The following is a 21574-nucleotide window of genomic DNA, read 5'->3' as shown; positions in this document are numbered from 1 at the left end:
CCCAAGTTTGGTCCATGCACGTACATGCTTGTACCAAACTTGTGTGCATGGACCAAACTTGTGCCTTCGCCCTTCTGACAGTTTCCCAATAGTCACGAAACAGCTCAGGGAGTGTTCAGGCAACCCCAGGCAAAACTTTGGTAGCAACATATTGTAACAGGGCAAGTAACATACATGATACGTGCATATTTTTGTAACAGAGTTCATTCCCAGAGCGCCAAGTCCCTATAAAACAGTAAACTTAGAATCTTTAGGAGTTAATTTGTTTTGCCTGTAAACCAGGAGCTTCCTGAGCTGGCTGGTACCTGCTGGCCCATAGATCAGCCTTCTCTGTCCAATACTTCTACTAATGAGGGTTCAGAAGTAAATTTCTGCTCCAATTCATCGAGTTCTTCAATAGCAATTAATAAGAAAGCTTGCCTAGGCAAACCTTAATAGTTGTATGTTTACAGTGCAGCCACACATAAATTATATAAGTTTAGATAGTTTGGATTATTGTGTGTTGTTCTGTTTTGTTTTTATCAGTATGTTTCTAACTGATGAATGTGCTGGTTTATTACCTAAACTAGGTCAGCGCGTTATTTTAGCTACAGAGTTGTAATACGCAGCATCACTGTAAATAGTCTAGGTATTTGGCAATATAAAGTTTCATTCCAGATTTGCTTTTCTCTCAAAGAGTTGTGAGTAAAATAGAGGTGATGCATGAAATTTTGCTCTTCATTAAGTCTGCATAGCTTACAACACACACAATTTGTTGTGCGGTGTTTTCTGCATAACTTTTAGCAGGCGTTCTAAACTGACAACAGTGCAGTAACAAATGCTGGAATAAAACGGCATTTGGACCCCAAAGTCAATAGGAACATGATTTCCCATTATCAGAGCGTGCATTCAAAGCAGAAAGCTATCCTCTAATCTCCCGGCAGAGCTTATTTTAGCCTAGAGCTGTGCTTGGCGGGGTTGTTGCCTGAATGTGTTTCGTTGTTAGGTAGGAAAGGGGCACGCTGCATGAATGTAGAAGTCAGCAAGTGACTCAGCCTGGCTCCCGCGATTTGCAAGCAGCTTTTTTTGTTTGAAGTGCACATACGTGAAAATGGAGCGGAGGACGCCCCCCGCTGCAGAAGTATAATTTATGGCAAAGGCTTTTGGAACGAGTAAAGCTCTAAATACAACTGGTTTTCCTTGAGGACTTTATACTTTTTGTCCTAATTTGACCTTTAAGAGGATTGGTGACAGCTGCTCTTGACACACAGTGCCCTGACAAATGGGAGTGGTTGTGACTGGTCTCACTGCCGCTACCATAGATGCCACTCAAAACAGTCCATACCGAGCAATTTACATAAGCAGCAGCACAGTTTTGCCTTGTGTTTACCATCTGGACTGGGAGCTCTGGGTTTTGCTGCGCAGTATCACGCACTCATTATTGTACACTCGTGTTTCATAACAGAAATTTAGACTACAGATGCTGCTCTTTCCAGATGAGCACGCCTAACGCTCAGTGCCCTGGCCTGTGCCGTGTCATGTTTCTGGGGCACTTGTAACAACCTTTGTGGCTGCCTCTGGGGATGCAGGAGGTAACTGTTCCTCACGTTTGGTTAACTCGTCTAACCTAGCAGTCCCCTTAATCTGGTCCTCACAGCAAAATGGGGCATAAGGAGCCATCATTTGGGTAACTCACATGTCAAAAATGTTTGCGTTGGCAATGGTCTCCTTCTTTACTTGCATGCAGCACATCGCAAAAGGGGACTTTGGCAGTTGGTGCTGGAATTAGAAAAGTAGGTGTCTTCTAAGAAATTCAGAGTAATCTCATGGAGTTTTATTGTGTATGAATCACAGTTGGATTGTTACTAGTTTCATCTGTAAATAGTCCAGTCAAAGACTCTTAACGTGTTTAAAAATATAAATGTGTTGTCCCGGTCTACCCTTTAGGAATTAGAACTGGTGGAGGATGTCTGGAGAGGGGAAGCACAGGATCTTCTTACCCAAATTGCACAGCTGCAGGAGGAGAATAAACAACTGATGACAAACTTGTCTCACAAAGACATTAATTTCACAGAAGAGGAATTTCAGAAGCATGAAGGCAAGTTTGATACTACACATTCAGTACTTGCTTTTGTTATAAAAAGCAATACTTTATCAAAATATTTTGACTGGGTATTCTGGCTTTTTTCCTATAGATTAATGCAGGTCAGGGTTTTGGGGTTTGGTTTTGGGGTTTGGTTTTTTTAACCTGAAGAGAAAAGCTCTGAACACACAGTGATATCGAAGGCATGATAAGGGACGGGGGATGGCAGAAGGGGAAGAAAAGCCTGAACTTTTTGTTCATTTGACAGGCATCTCTGAAAGTAAAGTCTAGCTTCATTTTTTTGGTCTATCACTTGCTCTTTTCTTTTTAGTTTGCATTTTGCAAAAAAGCATTCTTAAGCCTCCTTTATGTTTCCTAATACAAACAGAGTAATCCATTCAGCAATGTTTATTTCACACCGTTATGCACAAAAATAAGTGCAACTGTTGGTCTATGCAGGATAATTTGCTTGTAAAGCAGCAAATCAAGCTTTCTGTGTCTGAATTGTATCAGTGCACCATATGGAGGTATTCTAGGAGAATTTCATTATATTCTCCTAGAATAAGAGAGACTAGTTCTACTTGGTTTACCTGCATTTAGTGTTCCCTCACTTGTTTGGGACTTATAGCCAGTGAAGCAATCTGTAATTCAGGGAGTTGGTGAATCCTAAAGAGTTGAAACAACTGATTTGTGGGCAACTTCTTTCTTCAGGCAGAATGAAGTTCAAGACATAAGATTCTGACTTGCAAGTATGGGTGGATTTCACTGCAGCAACTGAAACAACTGGAATCCTTAGCTCTCACCCACAGCTCAGCAAATAGCTCTTTCCCAAGAGCAGGGGCAGAGGCACAGATGTCTGTTTGCTCTACAGCTCCTGGCACATCATGTGAGGCCGCTGGCTACCAAGTCCATTTTATGACACTTTGCTGGGATTTAAGCTGAGAAGTTGAAAAAAACCGACTGTGTGGCTTTAGGGATGAGGCAGCCTTGAGCTGGGAGGTGGGGCAGAGTAAAACCTGCCTGTGGCGGTGAGTCAGTGGGGAAGCACGTGGCTTTCTGAGCTGTTTGTACACGGACAAAAGCTGACAAAATTTCTTAAAAGGAAAGCAGTAGGAAAGGTGGGGTCCAGTGCTTCCAGCCACAGCTCCACTTTCACAGTAGGTTCTGATAATGAATAAAGTCATGGCTCCCTCAGAAGGATCCCGTGTGTAACGTGCAAAGTCACTGCCCAGTCTGAAACTGGACTCCAGTAAAGCATTAGGAACAAAGGGATATCCTTTTCCAGACACTGGAGGTTGGGATTATTAAAGGGAGACTTGCCATGGGTGGGTGAAACTCTGTCCAATGCTGCTGAAGTTGCTCTTGGTTTTTCCCAGAGGCTGAATACTGCTCACTTGCCCTGGGGAGGAGTATAATGAAATCTTCAAGTAAAAATAGTTAAACTTCTCAAGATCACCACTTCTTAAAACAAATGCAACACGTTTAGTTTAGGAGTCAAGCAGCGCAAAGCAGTAGTACAACATCAGCCTTACAAACTCCATGCAAAATTTCAGAATGGCGGTGATGAGTCATGAACCATGAAGACTATGACATCTTGTTATAAAGAACCAGCTTCCTCTTTGTTTTCTTTTCTTCCCTCTTTTTTTTTTTCCTCCTTCCCTTCCAGTGGGTATCTGGCTCACTGCAGCTCATGTGCTTGTATTTAAATATAGCCATACTCTTGACATTCAACTAGCCAAGCAAATGCCAGGCATGCTTTTCATGTTATTTTTACTGTGTCTACACAAGTGTAAGAACACAAACAAAACCCATAAAGCCATTCCAGAGATCACATTCTGGGATTGTTAATATTCTTTGGCCAAAATCATCAGTTTAAGTCAAATCACATTAATATATAGCAACCCCATCTTATTATTGGGCCCTATTATATAAAACTTGACTGCTTTCCTTTTAAGAAATTTTGTCATTAATGAATGGGGATAGATCTGTCTCAAATGACTTGTTTGGATAGTGACAAAAAGTGGTCATGCTGCTTTTTTTCAGTCTCTGTCATTTGATCTGATACATGTAGAGTCTACAGAGGCAGGTTTTTAAGCCAAATACTTTGTTAGTTGGACTAACTTTGACCAGACTCTGGTCTTCCTATCTCAGCACGATTTAGTATTGTGATCATGTCTCCACTTAGCGGCTAGCCCCTGGGATTAGCAGCTTGCTGCTTACTCACCAGACAGTTAAAGAGTTATTTTTAGCACAGGCAGCAGAGGACAGTGATTTGGGTGTGCAAGACTTTGAGATTCGATCCTCGTCAATTAATAGTCACATCAGAGTTCACAGAGCCCCACTTTAGCGTATAATGAAGGTGCTGGTGGGAGAGGCAGAGGCAATCCTGTCTGACCAGGAGTGTTCTGCACAGAGAGCATTTGCTGGGAGTCCAAGCAGAGCGGGGTTCGTGTGAAAGGCAGAACACAAAATACAGAGGAGGGGTTAAAGATGAGTCTGCAACATCCATTAATGCTACTCCTCCCAAGTGCAAACTGAGCGCTGCTTGATGGTGCCGACTGATTGGAACATCCTAGTGAAATGCTGCAGAAAAACTTGACCCAACATGTGTCAAACCGGACGAGCAGGCTGCTGTTCCACTGCAGCGAGGGGAGCTGCTGTCTCGGGCTGTGGGCTAATACAGATGAGCAGCAGGACGTCAGCACTTGTGGGAACCTCTTGTGCTGGGCTGCCGAGGAACCTACTGTGCCCTGTCAGAAGTGGAGGCAAACTTCTACCCGAAGTGTTTAGGCAGCGATGAAGTGCCACAGGCCCCCCTGGCTGCCACTTTGGCCTGTTGTGATGGATGTTGTTTAAAACATCACTAAACAGATCCCTAAACATAAATCATGATGGGGTTTGAGTTGTTTTTTTCTTTTTTTTTTTTTTTCTGCTGCTTTCCTTTCTCGTGCTTGAACAATGCTGTGATCTCCAGTGATCTACAGGAAGCTGGTCATAGGATGTGCCTAGGGAAGCCGGCTGGGTGTGCCACTTAATATCTTGCATTTATTAGACTTTGAATCATTTAGAGATAATTACTTTACATTTAAGGCACTTAGTGATTTCCCTCTCCTCTTCCCTAGTGCCTGAGGAAATGGAAGAAGATGTGACTGTTTCATAAACATTCCCACCTTTCCTTTGCCTTCCTCTTGAAACAAAAATGATAATATAGTGATCCGTGCACGCAATTGAAGTCTTTCAGGTTCACCACCCGTTAGGGAGAAAAATGAGCACAGTGGGAGGGAAGGCAGTCAGCACCGAAATGGTACTTTTTTTCTTTAAATAGCACCTGCTATCTAGAGTTCTCAAAGCATCTCACAAGTGCTAATGAATATAGCTGCACTCACTATTCCTAGCTCCTGCTGGGGTGAAACCACAAGTGTGAACTTTCACTGCAGTTCCTCTGTACTTGAGGGTAAGGTTTTGGAATTTTGTTGTGTTTTGTTTTGAAGTACAGCTGATGTTTTAGGCCCCAGCCCTGAGACTGGCTGCATAGGGTGGATGCAGGAACGTGTAGTGGGGTTTCTGGGTACAGTGGTATATGGGACCTGTATTGCTATAGGACAGCGTGGATCTTTGGATGTCAGTGTCCGCTCATCCTCCCTGATGGGTATAAGCTCTTATCATAGTGAAGAATTAAAATTATCCTGCAAAGAACCAGAACCTAGAGCACAGAGGTGATAAGGACCAGGGTCCAGAAAAAGAGCAGGCAGAAATATCACAGAATTTTAAAAATATAAGAATGTAATACTAGAATGTGAATACCATGCCACTTTCAGATGTTTTCTAGGGTTTGACAGGAACGCGTCCTCTGGACCAAATTCCTGGCCAGCCATGGTCACCAGTCCTTTTCCCAGCAGAGCACTGGCCTATGCTCTGCTGTACCATAGCTCTGGTCATTTAGCAATGAGGGAGTGGAGCTGCTGTTCCCTCTATTTGCAGTAATTTGCTTTTCATGCCTGCATGGGAACCCACAGCTGCTGGAAGAGTGCACATCCACCAAGAGTTACTCCCTTTCTCTCTCACGTTTGTCTTGCTCTACTGTATTATCCCTCAGTTCAAATTGTAGACAATCTGTGAGGTGGAGTTCCTAGAGGCACACAGCCTACATTCTCTTACGGGAGCAACTCTGGATTTCTCTCATGAGGGCAGAAGAACATAACTGGGAAGTCTGAGCTGATGTTAGAAAGTAGAGCCCTGACAGCTGGATACATCTGATGTGTATGCAGTGTATTTCTGATGTGGGAACAGCTTTAATATATTAAAAAGGAAGTGGCTTTCCAGCCACCCCAGAGGGGTGAGTGAATTCTCAGCGCTCGCAGTTCATAAATGGAGGAAGCTGAGGGCCCACGTAACCAAGTGCTTTGCCAAAGATAATAGAACAAGGGAGCAGGAGACCCTGGGTTTGAGCTGGACTCTGGCCAGAGCAGCCACACGCTTTCCTGGTCACAATCTGCCACGGTGACATGTTGTTTAGATCTTGCTGAGGACCAGACCATCTTTTTTTTACAATATTCACAGGGTCTTGGCCAGCTCATTCTACAGATTATCACACAGATAACCAAGCTCCCTGGGGCACACTGTGAACAGTGGTGTAAAACTCCTGAGGCCGCAAGATGTAGCAGTGTCGCTCCACTGTTATAAATGTTTCTGAGGACTGTCAGTTCCTTTTTTAAGAAGTTTCTATGCAGTGGCTTTATGGAGTGGATTGTGTCATCTATTTTCCCTGCTACCCTTGAAGTAACCTTTAAAGCATCTTCCACCAGCTTCTCTGTAATTCTACCAGCAGGCAACTTCCAGAGTCCTTACCTAAGTATTTCTCACTGTTATTGTTCTCAATCTCAGCAGCTTCAGGTTGTCCTTATTTTGTTTTCCGTGTTTTCTTTTAACCAGGAATGTCAGAGAGAGAGCGGCAAGTCATGAAGAAGCTGAAAGAAGTGGTAGATAAACAGAGGGATGAAATCAGAGCAAAGGACCGGGAACTTGGACTTAAAAATGAGGATGTAGAGGCTGTAAGTGGCTCTTAGTATTTCTGTTTCTCTTTTTCACCTGTACTTCCATAGCTGAGTTTCAAGTTAATGTAGAATATGTAAGCAATGACAGATTATTAGGATCATTAGCCCAGTAACTGAAGCGTCCAGCATAACTGTGGAGTGTCCAACATGGTTAGGGAGTCTTCAGTGCAGATGCACATCATCTGCTGTCCTCAGAAGGACCAGGCGTACTTGAAGCGTGACTGGAAACCAGTGTAACGACCAGGAAGGTGAGGGAAGGACAGGTTGGTTTTGTTTGTTTCCTTAAAGCCTGATACCTCCTGCCTTTCATGAGAACAGGATAGGTAACTCTCCCTGGTTTCTTGAGTCTCTTTCTGCTTTGGCAGCGCAAACTTCCTCGGCACCCCAATGCCTCATCCCACGCAGAGAAGGAGGCTGAGCCTAACTTCTTCCAGCAGTGAACAGGTCACTGAGAGGATGAGTGGCCCTGGGGACCACAGCACAAGAAATCCCAGCTTAGTCTTAGATGAATTACAGACTCCACTGTGACTTTGGTTGTCACATGATGTCTTGGTTCTTTCTGTGTCAGGAGGAATGACCTCCTTACCCATATCTTGCTTCCCATCCTCATGCTGCCTGGTCTCCTTATCCCATGGGACTTTCCTGGTGCTAGTGAGGGCCAGACCTGGATGATCTCTGCTCTACTCAAGTGCCTCTGGCAGGTCCGGTGGCCTTTCAAATCGATGCTGTCCTTACAATGCCCAGCAGGTCCCATCCTGCTTATGAGAGAGCCTAAGAACGCAAAGCAAAGTGCTTGTAATATAAATTGAATACTAGGGGCTCCTCTGACTTGTCTTTCACTCTTCTACTCTGAGTTAAGATTTGATTCAGAACCCCATAAGCCACCCTATCCTTGAATGTTGCTTTTATGAGACATAATATCGGAAGTCATGGATTTGCTTTTAGCTGAAGAATTCCCTCTGCAAGGGGAAAAATGCCTCTACTCTAGAAACCAATTAAATTGTGGTGGCTGCAACTGTAGTAGATAATTAGATATTAAAAAAACTAATTTGGGGGTGAGGAGGAGGGGGGAGAATTTTCCAGATTAAATTAAACAGAAACTCACTACTTTTCTTTACCATAGTGTTTGGGACTTGGCCATCATGGCTGATGGCTGGATGGACACTGACCTATTGCATCAATGTTTTGCAGCTTCAGCAGCAACAGAACAGGTTAATGAAAATCAACCACGACCTGCGGCACCGGATCACTGTCGTTGAGGCTCAGGGGAAAGCGCTGATTGAGCAGAAGGTGGAGTTAGAGGCATATCTGCAAACCAAGGAGCAGGAGATGGGCAACCTGCGAGCAGAGCTGGGGAAACTGAGAGAGAAACTGCAGGGTGAGGACAGCCAAAATGGAGAGGAAGTAAAGGTAAGAGGCACTTTAAATCACAGCCTTTGAAAAAAGTTTCAGACTTCATACCAAGTACCTCTCCTCTTTGGCTAAATGTGATTGGTACACATCAGAGGCAACGCTGAGATTTGAGGACAGCATCTTGTGTTGAGGTGTGACATGCAGAGAGCAGCATCACTCATCACACTGTGACAGGAAAGGCCCCGTTAGGGTTGATGGTGACCCGGTGGAACAGACCCCTTCTTTCCAGAGGAGGGAGCCGGTCCCGCAGCAGGCAGAGTGGCAGCACAAGTTAGCAGAGGGATGTCTGCATTAGGGAACTGCTCTCCCCTGAGCCTTGGCGACCCATCATACATCCTAGGGAGTGTAACCTTTGGGTAAGGCACTAGGCTGCAGAATTCGACAGATTCCACAACAAATCATTACTTCAAATGAGAGCATTCTATTAAAAACGTTGTGAGGCAATCCCAAATCTGGAGTACTGGCCGTCTGTACTGGAGGCACGCAGTGGTTTGGTAGCGCTGCATTAGTGTGTTTGGCCTCCTTTTGTTTGTACACATCAACCCCTTCCCCCAAAGGAAAACAAACCGATCCCTTAAACAGTTTGATTTTCCAAGCTGACGAGTGGTTAAGCCTTGCCAAGCATGCAAATACACAAGCCCTAATGGGTCCCAAGGGTGCAGCACACCACGGTGGTGATTGCATGGGAACCACAGTGGGAAAAAATCTGTGTCAGAAGGGGTCCCAGAGGCAATGCACACGTGGTCCTTGCAGTGCTTGTGACACTTCTGATCAGGCAGGACTGAGCTGGTCTTTCGCTACCCGATCAATATATAAATATCTGAAAGCATCTTTTAGAGGAACCAACTTGGGCCTTATTTTTGCTTCCACTTCCCATTAGAATTTGTGCAGTGATGTCTTACTGGCACAAATGTTCATGAAAAGCAAATGTTACTGCTTGAATACTCCGGTACTTGCAGGAACAAGCATTGGTGCTGAGGTCAGAGCAGCAGGAACGCAAACTTGAGGGGAGTCTCCTGAGAAAAAGAAGCATCTCATCTGTTGCATCCCTTAGTCTTCTTTATGGGTCCTGTTATTTTTCTTTGTGCATATGGACGCTACTTCTGTCTTACTAAAGCAAATGTGCTCTATTTCCCTTTCCTAATGCTGCTCTTAGAAGAGTGCAAAATAGGATAAGGGTTATTATGATATGAAAAGACTTAGAGGAGCGCTACTATACAGGGCCATTGGGCTGGCGGCCGTTGGGCTGGGAGCCATGGGAAGAGCTCCAGCACAGAGCAGCGCTGTAAACGCCTGAGAGACTGCCGCAGAGAGCGAAACATCCAATTCACTTGCCGTAGGCAGGAATATACATCAAGAAACAGAGGTGAAGGTTGATGGGGTACCCTGGTCCCCCTGGAATGCGATGGTCAGCACTGAATTGGGCAAGCACTGTATTAATAATGAAAAGGATGATTTCATTGCTGTTAATTCAGCCAGGACACCCGGATTTGTAAATGGGGCTGTGGAGCCTAGGCCTAGAGCCAGCAGGGGTGACAGTGTCTTCAGTCTCTGGAGAGAAAGGATGCATTCTTTACCTCTCTCTAACTCATCAGTTCCGTGGCAATAGCGCCTCTTCTAATTAGAGCTGTTCCCCACTCTCTTTGCCAGGATGCTGGTTAGGCGGGAATTGCAGTGGGAAGCAGAAAGCTCAAATAGCTGCATGCTCTGGAATGGACATTGCTTGTTGTCTTCAGCCAAGTACATTTGCATTGGCTACAGGCCGCTTAGTCTTTGCTGAGCTGAGCTAAATCTAGGAAAATAGCTTATGTAGGCAAAGGTGTAGGGCAAATATACAACTAAAAGAAGAGGCATCAGCTCAGACCCTAATCTAGAGGGGTGAAGAAGAGGAAAAGTGTTTGGGTGATTTCCTGTGAACCTCTTCTTAGGTTGCATCCATCTTTATCTATTGTGTCCCATCTAAAGAAATGCACTTGGGTGAATGGGGTGAATCACACAAATGGACAAGTGAGCATTGCTCTGCGGTTTTGTCTTCGCAGGACAAGCACTGCAATGCCTGCTGTAGAAGCTGATATTGCATCAACCTTAGCCCAACTCAACCTGAACCTGAAATCATAAATCAATAGAGAGCAAAACTGTTTCACAAACACATTAGTTCGAAAGAGGGTCGGATCAGGCTTAGAAAAAAGTCAACTCTGAATAAGAATTTCAGGACTTAGCTCCTCGAATTCCCAGCTTCTGTCCCAGCGAGGCAACACAGGAGCTCTAAGACAGATCTCCTCATCCTACCTGGAGGGTGAGGGGCAGACCTGGCTGCTGGCATCTCTGATTTCATGTGCTGGCTCCTAGTCAGTCCTTGCATAAAGCATCACATTTCAAATGTACTTCGCTATATTTCAGATGCACTTTGCTGGAACCGAGTGCCCTGCATTTATTTGTATTGTCAGAAATCCCGTGGACCTCTTAAAGACTTGTGGCTGCTTTTCAGTATCTTGATACTGAGTTCCTTTTCCAGAAGCTTGTGTTTTCTCATTAACTGGTCCTCAGCTCTGTGCAGCCACTGAGTGCAACAACAATAGAGGACTTGAATGATGGTCTTCTGCATGCTGCATTTATACACAAGTTTCAAAAGGAGTTTGAACCAAATAATTCTGTGCAAGTGCTAGAGTCTGCCTGGGTGACAGGAATCCAAGCATGTGCCTTGTTGGGAGCCACAGAAAATGGGTGGTGCAAGATAAACTCCTTCAAGCTTCCAGTGAACTCTTCTCAAAGGAAGAGACAAGGGTACATGTCTATAAATGCCTCCTCTAGCATTCATCTGCAGTTTTCTTCCACTTTGTAGCTAGATCCTCGTGCTAACGCCAACCCTGTTTGTTTCTTTGTTTGTTTTAATGAAGGCATTAAGGGGCTGTAAAGTTAAATCTCCACTTAATATATTTACATCCAAAGAAGCCATCTCTTTATGGGAGGAGCTGGAAGGAACTGGCATGATCTTTGCTATGGAGTTTTGTCGGTGTTTACATAAGAGGCTGATGTTTGATTTACCCCATTTGTTAGAAGTATGAATTCCTTAAACTGACTTGTTTATCAAAAATTGGACTATACATTTTCAGGGGACTTTCTGGCAGTCCGGATTCCATACAGATTTCTCCACAAAAAAATGCATCACCTAGGTTGGAGACTGTGTTCAGGCCTGCTAAAAACAGTTGGTGTTTGTTTGTTTTCCCAAACATGTAACTCTGAAAGATTCCTGTGAGCCCGGTGCTTTGAGTGTACGTCACAACACTGAGGTCTTGCTCATTCACGTGCTTCCTTCGAACACCAGATGAAGAGAGGAAAACCAAGTTTGTCCTACTTCTTTTTTTCCCTCTTAAAATTGCTGTGTTTCTCTTCAAAGAGGATTTAATAGTGCTGAAAGGAAGAAGTTGGGAACTAGATTAATAAGTACTTCAAACTCGTCAGACATGCACTCACCTGCCTTTCACTTCCTAGGCAGAACCAAACAACGATGATTGCCTCTCAGAGTCAGAAAAGATGGCAATGGACTTAAAAGATCCAAATCGTCCAAGATTCACCTTGCAGGAGCTCCGAGATGTCCTCCATGAAAGGAATGAATTGAAATCTAAAGTGTTTTTACTTCAAGAGGAGCTTTTATATTACAAAAGGTAGGTTAGATCTCCTTTCGTGTTGCATGCTCCACACACAGGAGTCACAGGGCAGGTCTAGAAACAATAAATGTGCTCTTAGATAGTGTCCAACAAGCTTATACTTCTGCAAAGGTTTCAAGTAGAGATTGCAAGCATATGGCTTTACTTTGAACTTGGTCTCTAAAAATTGGAAAAAGCCTATGTCCTTCCCTAACACCCAGGTTCCCCCTGAGTCTTAGCAAGATTACAAACATTTAATAATTAGGAACTTCAAAAATGAGAATAAGAGCGGGTCTAAATGAAAATTCTAGGACTTTCATTCAGTGCATTCCTCCTCTCCTTGTCACAACGCGAAGAAAATATTGAAAGGAGACCCGGTTCTAGGTGCTTTTCCTTGGTTGACAGAAAAATCTCCTGTTGATTTTAGTGGGCTTTAAACAGATCTTTTTGCATTTCTTCATCAACAGTACGACCTCAGATTGAATTTTAAAGTGCTTCTATGGCTTGGGAAGAGAACATTAATTATCTTCTCTTTCTTTCAAGCGAGGAAACGGAAGAAGAAACTAGATCCCCCCAACCTACACCCATAATTCAGCCAAAACCCTCAACTCAGCCTGAATCTGGAATCAAACGACTGTAAGTAGCGTATTTTCTAAGGATGCTGGATATAGTACACTGTTCAGGCTAACCAAAAGAGCACGTGTTGCAATATTTTATTACAGCTGGTATGAACTGATCAGCTCTTTAAACACAGACACCTGATCTTCCTAGAGAATTTTCTCGTCTGGGCCATGTAGTCAGGCTCCAAAGGGAGGTGCTACTAATTGTGGTGTTGCCTAGAGCCCTGTTCAGCCCATCCTCTGCACCCACAACGGGTCAGTGCTGGGTGTCAGTGTGCAAGGGCTGTAGGAACAATGTTCTCATTCAACTGTGAGTCCCCATTCCTCAACACATACACACACACACACATCCTAACGTGGTGGAGTGTCAGAAACCACTGGCCCCCAAGCCATGCACAGAAGTTGCGTAGAGTGGTGTTCACAAGCACAACCAGCTGCAGAGCTGTAGCAGTCGGCCTGGAGAGCAAGGGTTCCTCAGGACCTTGCTGTGCCCCTTTTCCTGTCGACCTGAGCCTTTAGACCCTGACTTGCACTACGTGTGCGGCACAAAACCCTTTTGTTGCTGAACAAATTTGCTGCTGGAGAGGATGATCACTTTCTTGGCTATGAAGAATCCCACCTTCTCCTGGTGAAGTATTTAATGTTGCTGTCCAAAACCAAAGCTTACTGTCAGAGGTGTGCATTTGCATGTACTAGTCTATCACTTAATTATAAAATCCCAGTGTTAGCCAATCCATTTGTCAGTTGAAACTCCATCCTTGTACATTTATTTATTCCAAATTAAGTCTTGTAACCATATAGCAAGTCTTTGCATTTTTGTGATACTGGAAGCTTAACTTTTTTAACTGCATAAATGATTTTGGAACAGTCATTTGTTTCCACATAAAAAGCCCCATGTCCATAGCCTTCAGTTCCTGTTTAATTGTAGCAGGAACCCTGTGAGAGTAAGTTCCATCACAAGATCTGGACTGATCCATGACACCATAAAGTCAGGAGGGCACTTTTGATTATTTTCAGTAGACTCCAGCTTCTATCTGTGCTGCTTTGTTTGCTGAGAGAACCCTTCCTTTCACATGACTAGAAAATACACTTTTGAGTTGGCCTTAAGTTTTGATTCTGCAGCTGAGATGATAATACTAATACTTTGTCTCACAAGATCTCCACTGTAAAGCTTCTCTTTTCTTTTAAATTTATTTTAGTATGTTTTAAAGCTTACACCATTGTGGGGGGTGGCTGGTTTCAGTTTGTGCAGCTTGTGTGGACTGCAGTTTCCATGCTTGATTTATGAAGCAAAGGTAGCATAAAAATGTAAATAGACACTGTAAGACAAAGCACACGGTGACAAGGTTTTAGCTTTGCCTCTGCCTTCCACATACATGCGTAAACAACACTGGGACCCACGTCAGGAGGCACATAAATGTTTTTCATCAGTTCTCTTGGTGTTTTCTTCCTCTGAGTTAACTTATTAGGCAAAAGCTGTTGAGCATCAGACCATTCAGTCAATGCATGTTTTCAGACACCTGTCTAATCCTTGTTTCTCAGATTCTGTGTTACATTCATATAATTAAACCACGCACAACAAAACATAATATTGTGCTGATTTGGCCCCTTTCAGAAGAGGCAAGAGTCCTCTTCTGCTGGACAGTGACAGCACGTATTGAATGTGCTGTTACAGTGAAATTCCTTTCTTTAGCTGTCGTGGTGTGTCCTCAGGTTTCTTTCTGCTCTCTCTTCATTTAGCCATCATATTAAATACGGGAAGACTAAAGGGTCTACTTAAGTAACCTGAAGGACTGTAGTAGTTTTAAGGTTTGTCTTATTCTTGCAGCCTGTCTGGGTAGAATTTGTCTAGTGGGTGTTTATTTTCTTTCCCCCCCTCCTCTGTGTGCGTGTTGTCAGTACCGTACTTGTAGACGGGCTCTAAAAAGACAGGAAATTTTGCTGCTGGGAAAAACAAAGAACCCAAGTGCAGCATCAGCTGTGCCGTTCTGACACCCCTCCTGCCCACGTGCAGTCCCTGCCTGCTGCGAGCTCTCTCCAGAGCTCCCTTCGCCCTCTCGCAGGCACCTCACTATATGGCTCTACCTGGGTAACACGCTGGCATGGCCACCTCTCCATTCCTAATGATGTGGTGAAAACTTGTGTAACACTGGTATCTGCATGCAGAGCACCTTTACAAATCAAAGTAGTGGCTTTTCCTCATGTTCCACAGTTTTCCTCCTGATTAAACAAAAAGATGAAGAATGAAAAATAGAGGAGACGCTGTTGCTGTCCTCTCAGGAGAAGTTTTATGCTTGCTTGTGTAACGTGTCCTTTTTGACTTGACTGCGCAGCATCTCAGGGAATGAGATGTGTTTACATAGCCCATGCCATCGGTCCCCTGTGCTCAGGTGATTCTGCTGTATCCCCATAAAGAAAGAAAAGTTACAGAAGTTACAGAAAACAACATTTTTTTTTCTTGGGGCAAACTCTTGAGTTCTGATTTCAAGATTCATTGATTTCTACATTTGTCTCTGCCACATCACATGTCAGAGTTTTGATGAAACAATGTAACCAGGAGGCTTTACTGAGGAGGAGAAGTACAAGGATTAAAAATGCTCCCTCTGTTTTGAGCAGAAAACGCCCTTTTGTTTTCCCTTTAAGGATATGTGCTTGTTTGCCACTGATGTAATGCCTGAAACAGCCATAAGTTTTCTTCCTATTTTTGCAGTCTACAAAAGCTGATGTGTGTGTCTCATTTCTGCAGCTCACGGACCATGCCACAACACGTAAAAACAGAATTCCTAGCTATTGCTAATGATACAACGCTTGCTTGTTCACTTTCGTTTTTAATCTAAGGATAGCAGTTAGAGTGTGTTGGGGAGAGCTGCGTTTGGTTACCAGTGAAATGTCTCTCGCGATTTCAACTGAATCTCTAATTGACATTAGTCCACAGTTCAAAAAAATATTTGGCACAAGGGAGAAGCTCTGAGGAGAAACCTTAGAAAAACAGAGGGTGTTCCAGGTACGGATGAAGGTGTGTTGGCAGGTTTGCGGGGGGCTGGCTGGGGCAGAGCACCTCCCCGGCGTGCTCTCCCAACCTCCGAGTTGCATGAATTGTAGAACGCGTAGTTGAAGCGCTGAACTCTTACAAAGAAACAGTCTCGCTGCTAGCCAGCTACAAAGTGTTTCTGCTTAGTTGCGAGGTTTCACATAATTATTTAGCTGCCTGCAGTTGGCATCTGTCTGCATGTGAGGCAGTGCAGGTTCTTTTAGAACAGATAACATGGTCCCTTTAACCAAGGAGCTTGCCTAGGAGGTTATTTCAAGATTTCACCTGTGGTACTGGTTTTTAACTCGAAACTATCAACTGTAACATTTGTAAAATCTTTAACTGTAATGCTGGTCCTGTCTAACCCTGTTGTCCGTGCAAACATCCAGTAGTCACAGCAGAGTCCTGTTTCGTATTTCTTAACATACACCTTCATCTTTCATTTCATTATGTACATGCCTCTTTGTCTCTTGGGAAGAAAAGCGTGCACTCTGCTCTGCATTGCTGGAGGTGGTAATACCGTGACAAAATCCAACCCAGATTGCAGGCTGCCTCACAACAGAAAAGTGGTATCTTTTAGAAATTCAAAAGCAATTTAAACTGTTACAATGATTGCTTTTTTCTAAATAAGAGTTTTTCACTGAGGAGAGCTGTCTTGGGTGATGCAGATCCACCTCTCCCTGTAATATGTGCTGTGTGGTAATTTAGAGTAACCCCTTGTGTATCATGTTTGCCTCTTTTCTTTTTAATGGACTGCTTTTTCTTTCCCTTGCTCCAGTCTTACTTCTTCTGTGTCTGTACTTTCCTGACCAGGATCTTTACAGCCATAATGCCCATGGTAGCAGCTGGATTGATTCCAGACGATCCCACATTGCAGCCAATAAGAAGACTTGTGTCCCTTGTAGGAATTATTTTTTTTTTAATAAATATTTGGTACCATGGTTTCCTTTTGCATGACCCTGTGTTAACATGCACTGCCGGCTGCATTCTCATCGGCTGCCTGTGGGATCACAGGAGAGCAAAGTGCCGATGAGAACAACCGGTCAGCGCACAGCCCATCGTAGTCCTCCGTGCTCATCCTCAAGTATTGACATTTTATCACCTTTTGCCTTAATGTTACCGTGCTAAACCAATCGTTACTCCTTAGAAAGTTGTCGCAATATGCAATTTTAACTAGCATCTGTTAATTTTGCTTACTAAGCGTGCCTATTGACCATTCACACCGAGGCTTTTTAAGAAACCCGTGTTGTTCTAATGACATGTTACGAACCAGTTAGTTAGATTCATAGAATGTAACGGCTGATGTCTACATTAATTTCCAACTGTAATTATAGGCTCTTGCTTCCATGTCTTCCTTTCTATGCACTGTACATTTTGTCTCTAATTATGTATTTTGGAATAGAGTATACACTCTCAATAATCAATTCTATCATCCTATTCTTGGCTGCCCCTGGAAGATGTACTGATAGTTGTTGATGCAAAGTCTCTTTGCATTACAACTGCTGCTTTAGTGATTTTTATATTTACAGCAGCAGCACAGTATTTAAATTCCCTTCCTCTCCAGACAGACATGCTTTTTCCAGACATCCTCCATGAGAGTTTTCTGGGCATGACAACAATTTCCATTGTTTCAGAAAGAATTAAAAAAGTCTAACCCTTCTCCTTCATGTAGAGATTTTATTTTCCACTTACTTAATTTCATGATACAGTGAAAAATTACTGAACTTTCACATTTGAAACTTACTGCATAAACACAGCCGTCCTTTGTGTGGACTTCAAATACTAAGCATGACCCTGCAGGACCAAACACGCTCAGCAGAAAGCTGCAGTGACTACACACTTCTTCTGTCACCTGAAATCGCATCTGGCCCTGAACAGACATAGCATACGTGTGTGAATTCATGAGCTCCTGTGATGAAGGCGGTAGAAAAGTCTGAGGCTAATTAAGTGCAAAAGACTTATTTCACTATTAAGGCCGTGTATTTGAAGCCAGGAAATGCAAAAGTTCAGGTCCTGCTAGCAACGTTAGTTATCTGGCATTGCTCTTGTGCAGTTTTTTAATCACTTTCTGGTCAAGAAATAATTATTCTTGATATTCTTAATAATTATCGCCATGCTTACCTGCACACACAATAGGATATTTTTTTTCAAGAAAGCTGCCTTAAACCTCATCTGGCCCTCAAATGCAGCCTCCTGTGTGACTAGGGACATCGAAGGCAGAACTCCCGGGTCTGCACTACGCGGTTTGGGATCACGGTGCCGAGGGGGGACCTCAGGGAGTGCGGGTGCGTGAAGAACGCTGAGGATGGTGGGGCCTGGACACGGGGACAGGCTTATGCCCAGCACCTATCAGAGCTGAGTTCGTTTTGCGTAGTCTCTTACTGAGCAGCCTTTTGCAATTCCTGTCCTGGGTCAGAATTGCATTATGCTCTTCAGGATATAGTTTAGTGGTCACGGTAATGTTGGGTTGACGGTTGGACTAGATGATCTTAGAGGTCTTTTCCAACCTTAATGATTCTATGCTTGGCACTGTGCAAGCAGAACGGGATTTAACTCCTAAAGCGCACCGTTACAACCAAAAAGGTACACAGACAATTTAAGCCTTCAGTAGCTGGAACCACAATTTTTGCATTTCCCAGCAGACCTAAACACTGCGCTAACACCTCTTGTACTGAACTCATGACCAGCATTGAATTTCCCTAATCAAGTAACGTCATCCTACACAAATAAAATGATACAAAGGATTTTTTTGCAACTGTGGTTTTTTAGCTCTATTGTCAGCTGGCAATTTGTCGTTGTATTAAATGGCTGTTGGTTCATGTACGTCATTATCTTCGAGCACCCAAGCTGTGTGACAGGAAATGACGTGCACGCTCGTGTGTATTTGTTTAGAGCCCTCATCCTGCAAACTCTTGTGCACACATGTGCATTTATTCACTTATTTTTGCAGGAATCACGATTTATCTATCAAAGTCTGTACACTTGGAAAAAATGTTGAGGGCTATTATTTTACTAATTTTCCTGCTTACACCCTTAAAAACATTCTCTATTTCTGTTTTATGGTAAATTACACAGATTTAATGTCAAAGATACCACTTTACTTAGGCTGAGAACCTAACCTGCATTGTGAAGCTGCTTTATCTCGGGGCTGCAGAAGGGGGAACGTACATCTAAAATGATCCCTGCACCTTGGAGAGTCAACAGCATTTAGAGCTTATTTGAAGCTTCCATAGCCAAACCGCTTGAGATTGCAATGACTTCATCTCTAATAACATTTTGACATGCACTCCCATCAGGCTTCACTGCCTTGATTTTTGCAGATGCAAACAGATTGTTTTGCTCTGTGTTTTGTTGCGCGGTGTATGGCGTCGGGTGTTTGAAGTATTTTCAAGATGGTAAATGGTTTTCTTTCTTTTCCCTCTCCTCCCTCACTCCTCCCTTCCCGGAAGGTTTAGTTTCTTCTCTCGTGATAAGAGACGTATGCAGGCATCACAGAAAAATGTCCACTTCCAGGATACATTTGGAGAATGGTCAAATTCAAATAAAGATGACTCCTACACTGAACAAGGACAAGAAGCCCTGCAGCACCTGTAACTAAAACCTCGAGGGGTTCGGTTTACCGCAGTAGAACTCGACAGTCTAGTAACAAGAAGCTTCTGTAAACAAATCCGGCAGCTCATCACTTTTATTTGCCTTGCACACCCCCGTGGTTGTGTTTCAGATGTACTCTTCAAAAGGGATCCCTCACTGTTCACTTGGGGACTGTTGGCTGAAAACAGAATCCGAGTTTTGTAGCAACAGTCACCGATACCCTGGGACATCGAAGCTTCTAGATGACTTCTTCTGTGCTGAATAACAAGTCTATGGTCTTGTTCATGCATTAACTACAGTAACACAAGCTTCTTTAAACCAAAAAAAGAAGGACCTGTGCCATTATTAGAAGTTTGTTTGCAGTGTACAATATCTAGCGGCAAAGACTCTTTTACCCTGTGTTAACACTATCAATGGTTTGCTTTTTATTTCTGTAAGAATTTTTTTCAAGAGGGACGTGGCAGCTGGCCACTCGCCGTGGCAGGTCCTAGCACCGCTGTGTCCTGGCAGGTTCAGCTGAGATCTGCATTTTGCAGAGTAACCCCTTGGAAATCCACCTGATACAAATTGATAAACTGGAGTAGCCTTGAGAGGGATAGTGAGTATACGTTTCCCTTGCTGCTTATAGTGCCTAAAGGATAAAGAAACTGATCAATGAGGTGAGTGTGCCTTGCATTTTGCCATGAGTTCTACAGTTTTAAAGGAAAACAAGATGGTTACAAGGAGGAATTCTAACAGTTGAATTTTTTCCTCTTAACAGGGACTTCCCCCTAGAGTAGCAGACAGCTGCTGTAAAGGAATTGGGGCTCTTTCCCACAGACAGGATTTTTTTATTAAGTTACACTCTGGTTTTCTGCCTCACTTCAGTGAAACACATCCTCAGCTAGCTGACATGAACTATTTTAACTGACTTGAGATGACCCCAACTCAAAAATGTTTTCTCTGACTCGTCTAAACACTACTTGGGCAGAGCAGATGACTTCTACATGTGCAGGCTGCTGCGCCTGTGCTGGCTGATGTTTGGATAGCCTGCAGGTGCAGGGGCCTGACCTGCCAGCTGAAGCCCACCAGGGCTGAGCCGCCAGGAGGGGAGATCTAGAGCTGCTTTGCAACTGAGCTTGTGAGACCCTTGGGTCTGGCTGAGGTCGTACTTAAAAAAACCCACAACACTAAAGCCCCGTGAAGGCACTGAACCAGGTGGGAGAGGCTGAGTGCACCCACGGCTCCTCGCCAAGGGGGTGCTGAGGTCTTCCTCTGAACTCGGCCAGATGCTAGGAGAGTCCGCGCTGGACTCCAGCTACTCCAGGTACCAAAAGTAGGAGGAAATCCGGAAGAACTCCCAAGGAACAGCAAGAGAGAGTTTTGTGCCAGCCAGTTGATTTTAATACAGGGTGATCCAAAGCTCTGGATTCTTTTAAGCTGTACGGGCAGCAAATGGGTTTTAGTCCATCTGTAAAGAAGCTGCCAGGAAACCCTTCCTGCAGGCGTGGGCTGAACGCTGCTCTGCTCCCGACTGCTAACTGTGCTCTGTTCTGAACATGGACCTTGGGTGTGCTCCATGTAGCAAAATGTTCGTGTGCCTCCCTGGTGTGCCTGCAGTTCAGGGCAGGGAGGAAATGTGGCCTTATTAATGATATATAAGTTGCTAAATCTCGATTTCACTTCCAAGTAAAAATTTGTAAAAAAGCACACTACAGTTATATCAGGAAGTTACAAGTGAATTGCAAACAATGCCCATTGAGTCTCTCCCCAGCATAGTTTCCAGTCATTCGGCACATTTAGAAGAGATGCAGTGAACAGAAGCGATGTAAGAATGCAGTGGCTGCACGGCCTGAATAAGCACATCACTTCTGAAATCAGCTGAGAGCAATGAACTGGGATAATAGAAACACACGGACCCAACTGTTTTCCCCAGCACCTAAGCTGGTGGAGTGTGACAAAGGCCTCCTGGACTAGTGCACGGAAAGCTCGTCCCAGAGCGTGCATCAGGTCAAATCCGCAGCTGATTGCCCGCGATGGCACTGAGCAGTACGACCTTCTCCCGCTCATCTCAGTAGCCTGTTACCTCAGAAATCTAATTAATTACTCCTGACCTGCTAGCATTAATCATGTTGCTCCTTGTTCTCACATTTGAAACACTGAGTTTATACACTCCA

The 21574-nt window shown here is 43.9% G+C and overlaps 1 protein-coding gene across 1 annotated transcript; it reads left to right on the top strand.

The window, feature by feature from the left end:
* Positions 1-1926: 1926 nt before the first annotated feature.
* On the top strand, positions 1927-19735 carry RILPL1 (Rab interacting lysosomal protein-like 1; the record flags this gene model as incomplete). The annotated part of the gene is made up of 7 exons (XM_009867583.1): positions 1927-2077; positions 6995-7113; positions 8308-8526; positions 12022-12194; positions 12720-12812; positions 16641-16728; positions 19277-19735. Coding segments are annotated over 7 exons (849 nt in total), but the record flags the coding sequence as incomplete, so codon positions are not given.
* Positions 19736-21574: the final 1839 nt, after the last annotated feature.

The sequence above is a fragment of the Apaloderma vittatum genome, unplaced genomic scaffold (genome assembly GCF_000703405.1).
Source record: "Apaloderma vittatum isolate BGI_N311 unplaced genomic scaffold, ASM70340v1 scaffold21144, whole genome shotgun sequence".
Taxonomy (NCBI): domain Eukaryota; kingdom Metazoa; phylum Chordata; class Aves; order Trogoniformes; family Trogonidae; genus Apaloderma; species Apaloderma vittatum.
Note: the sequence above shows the minus strand (reverse complement) of the source record. Positions and strands in the feature narration are given on the sequence as shown.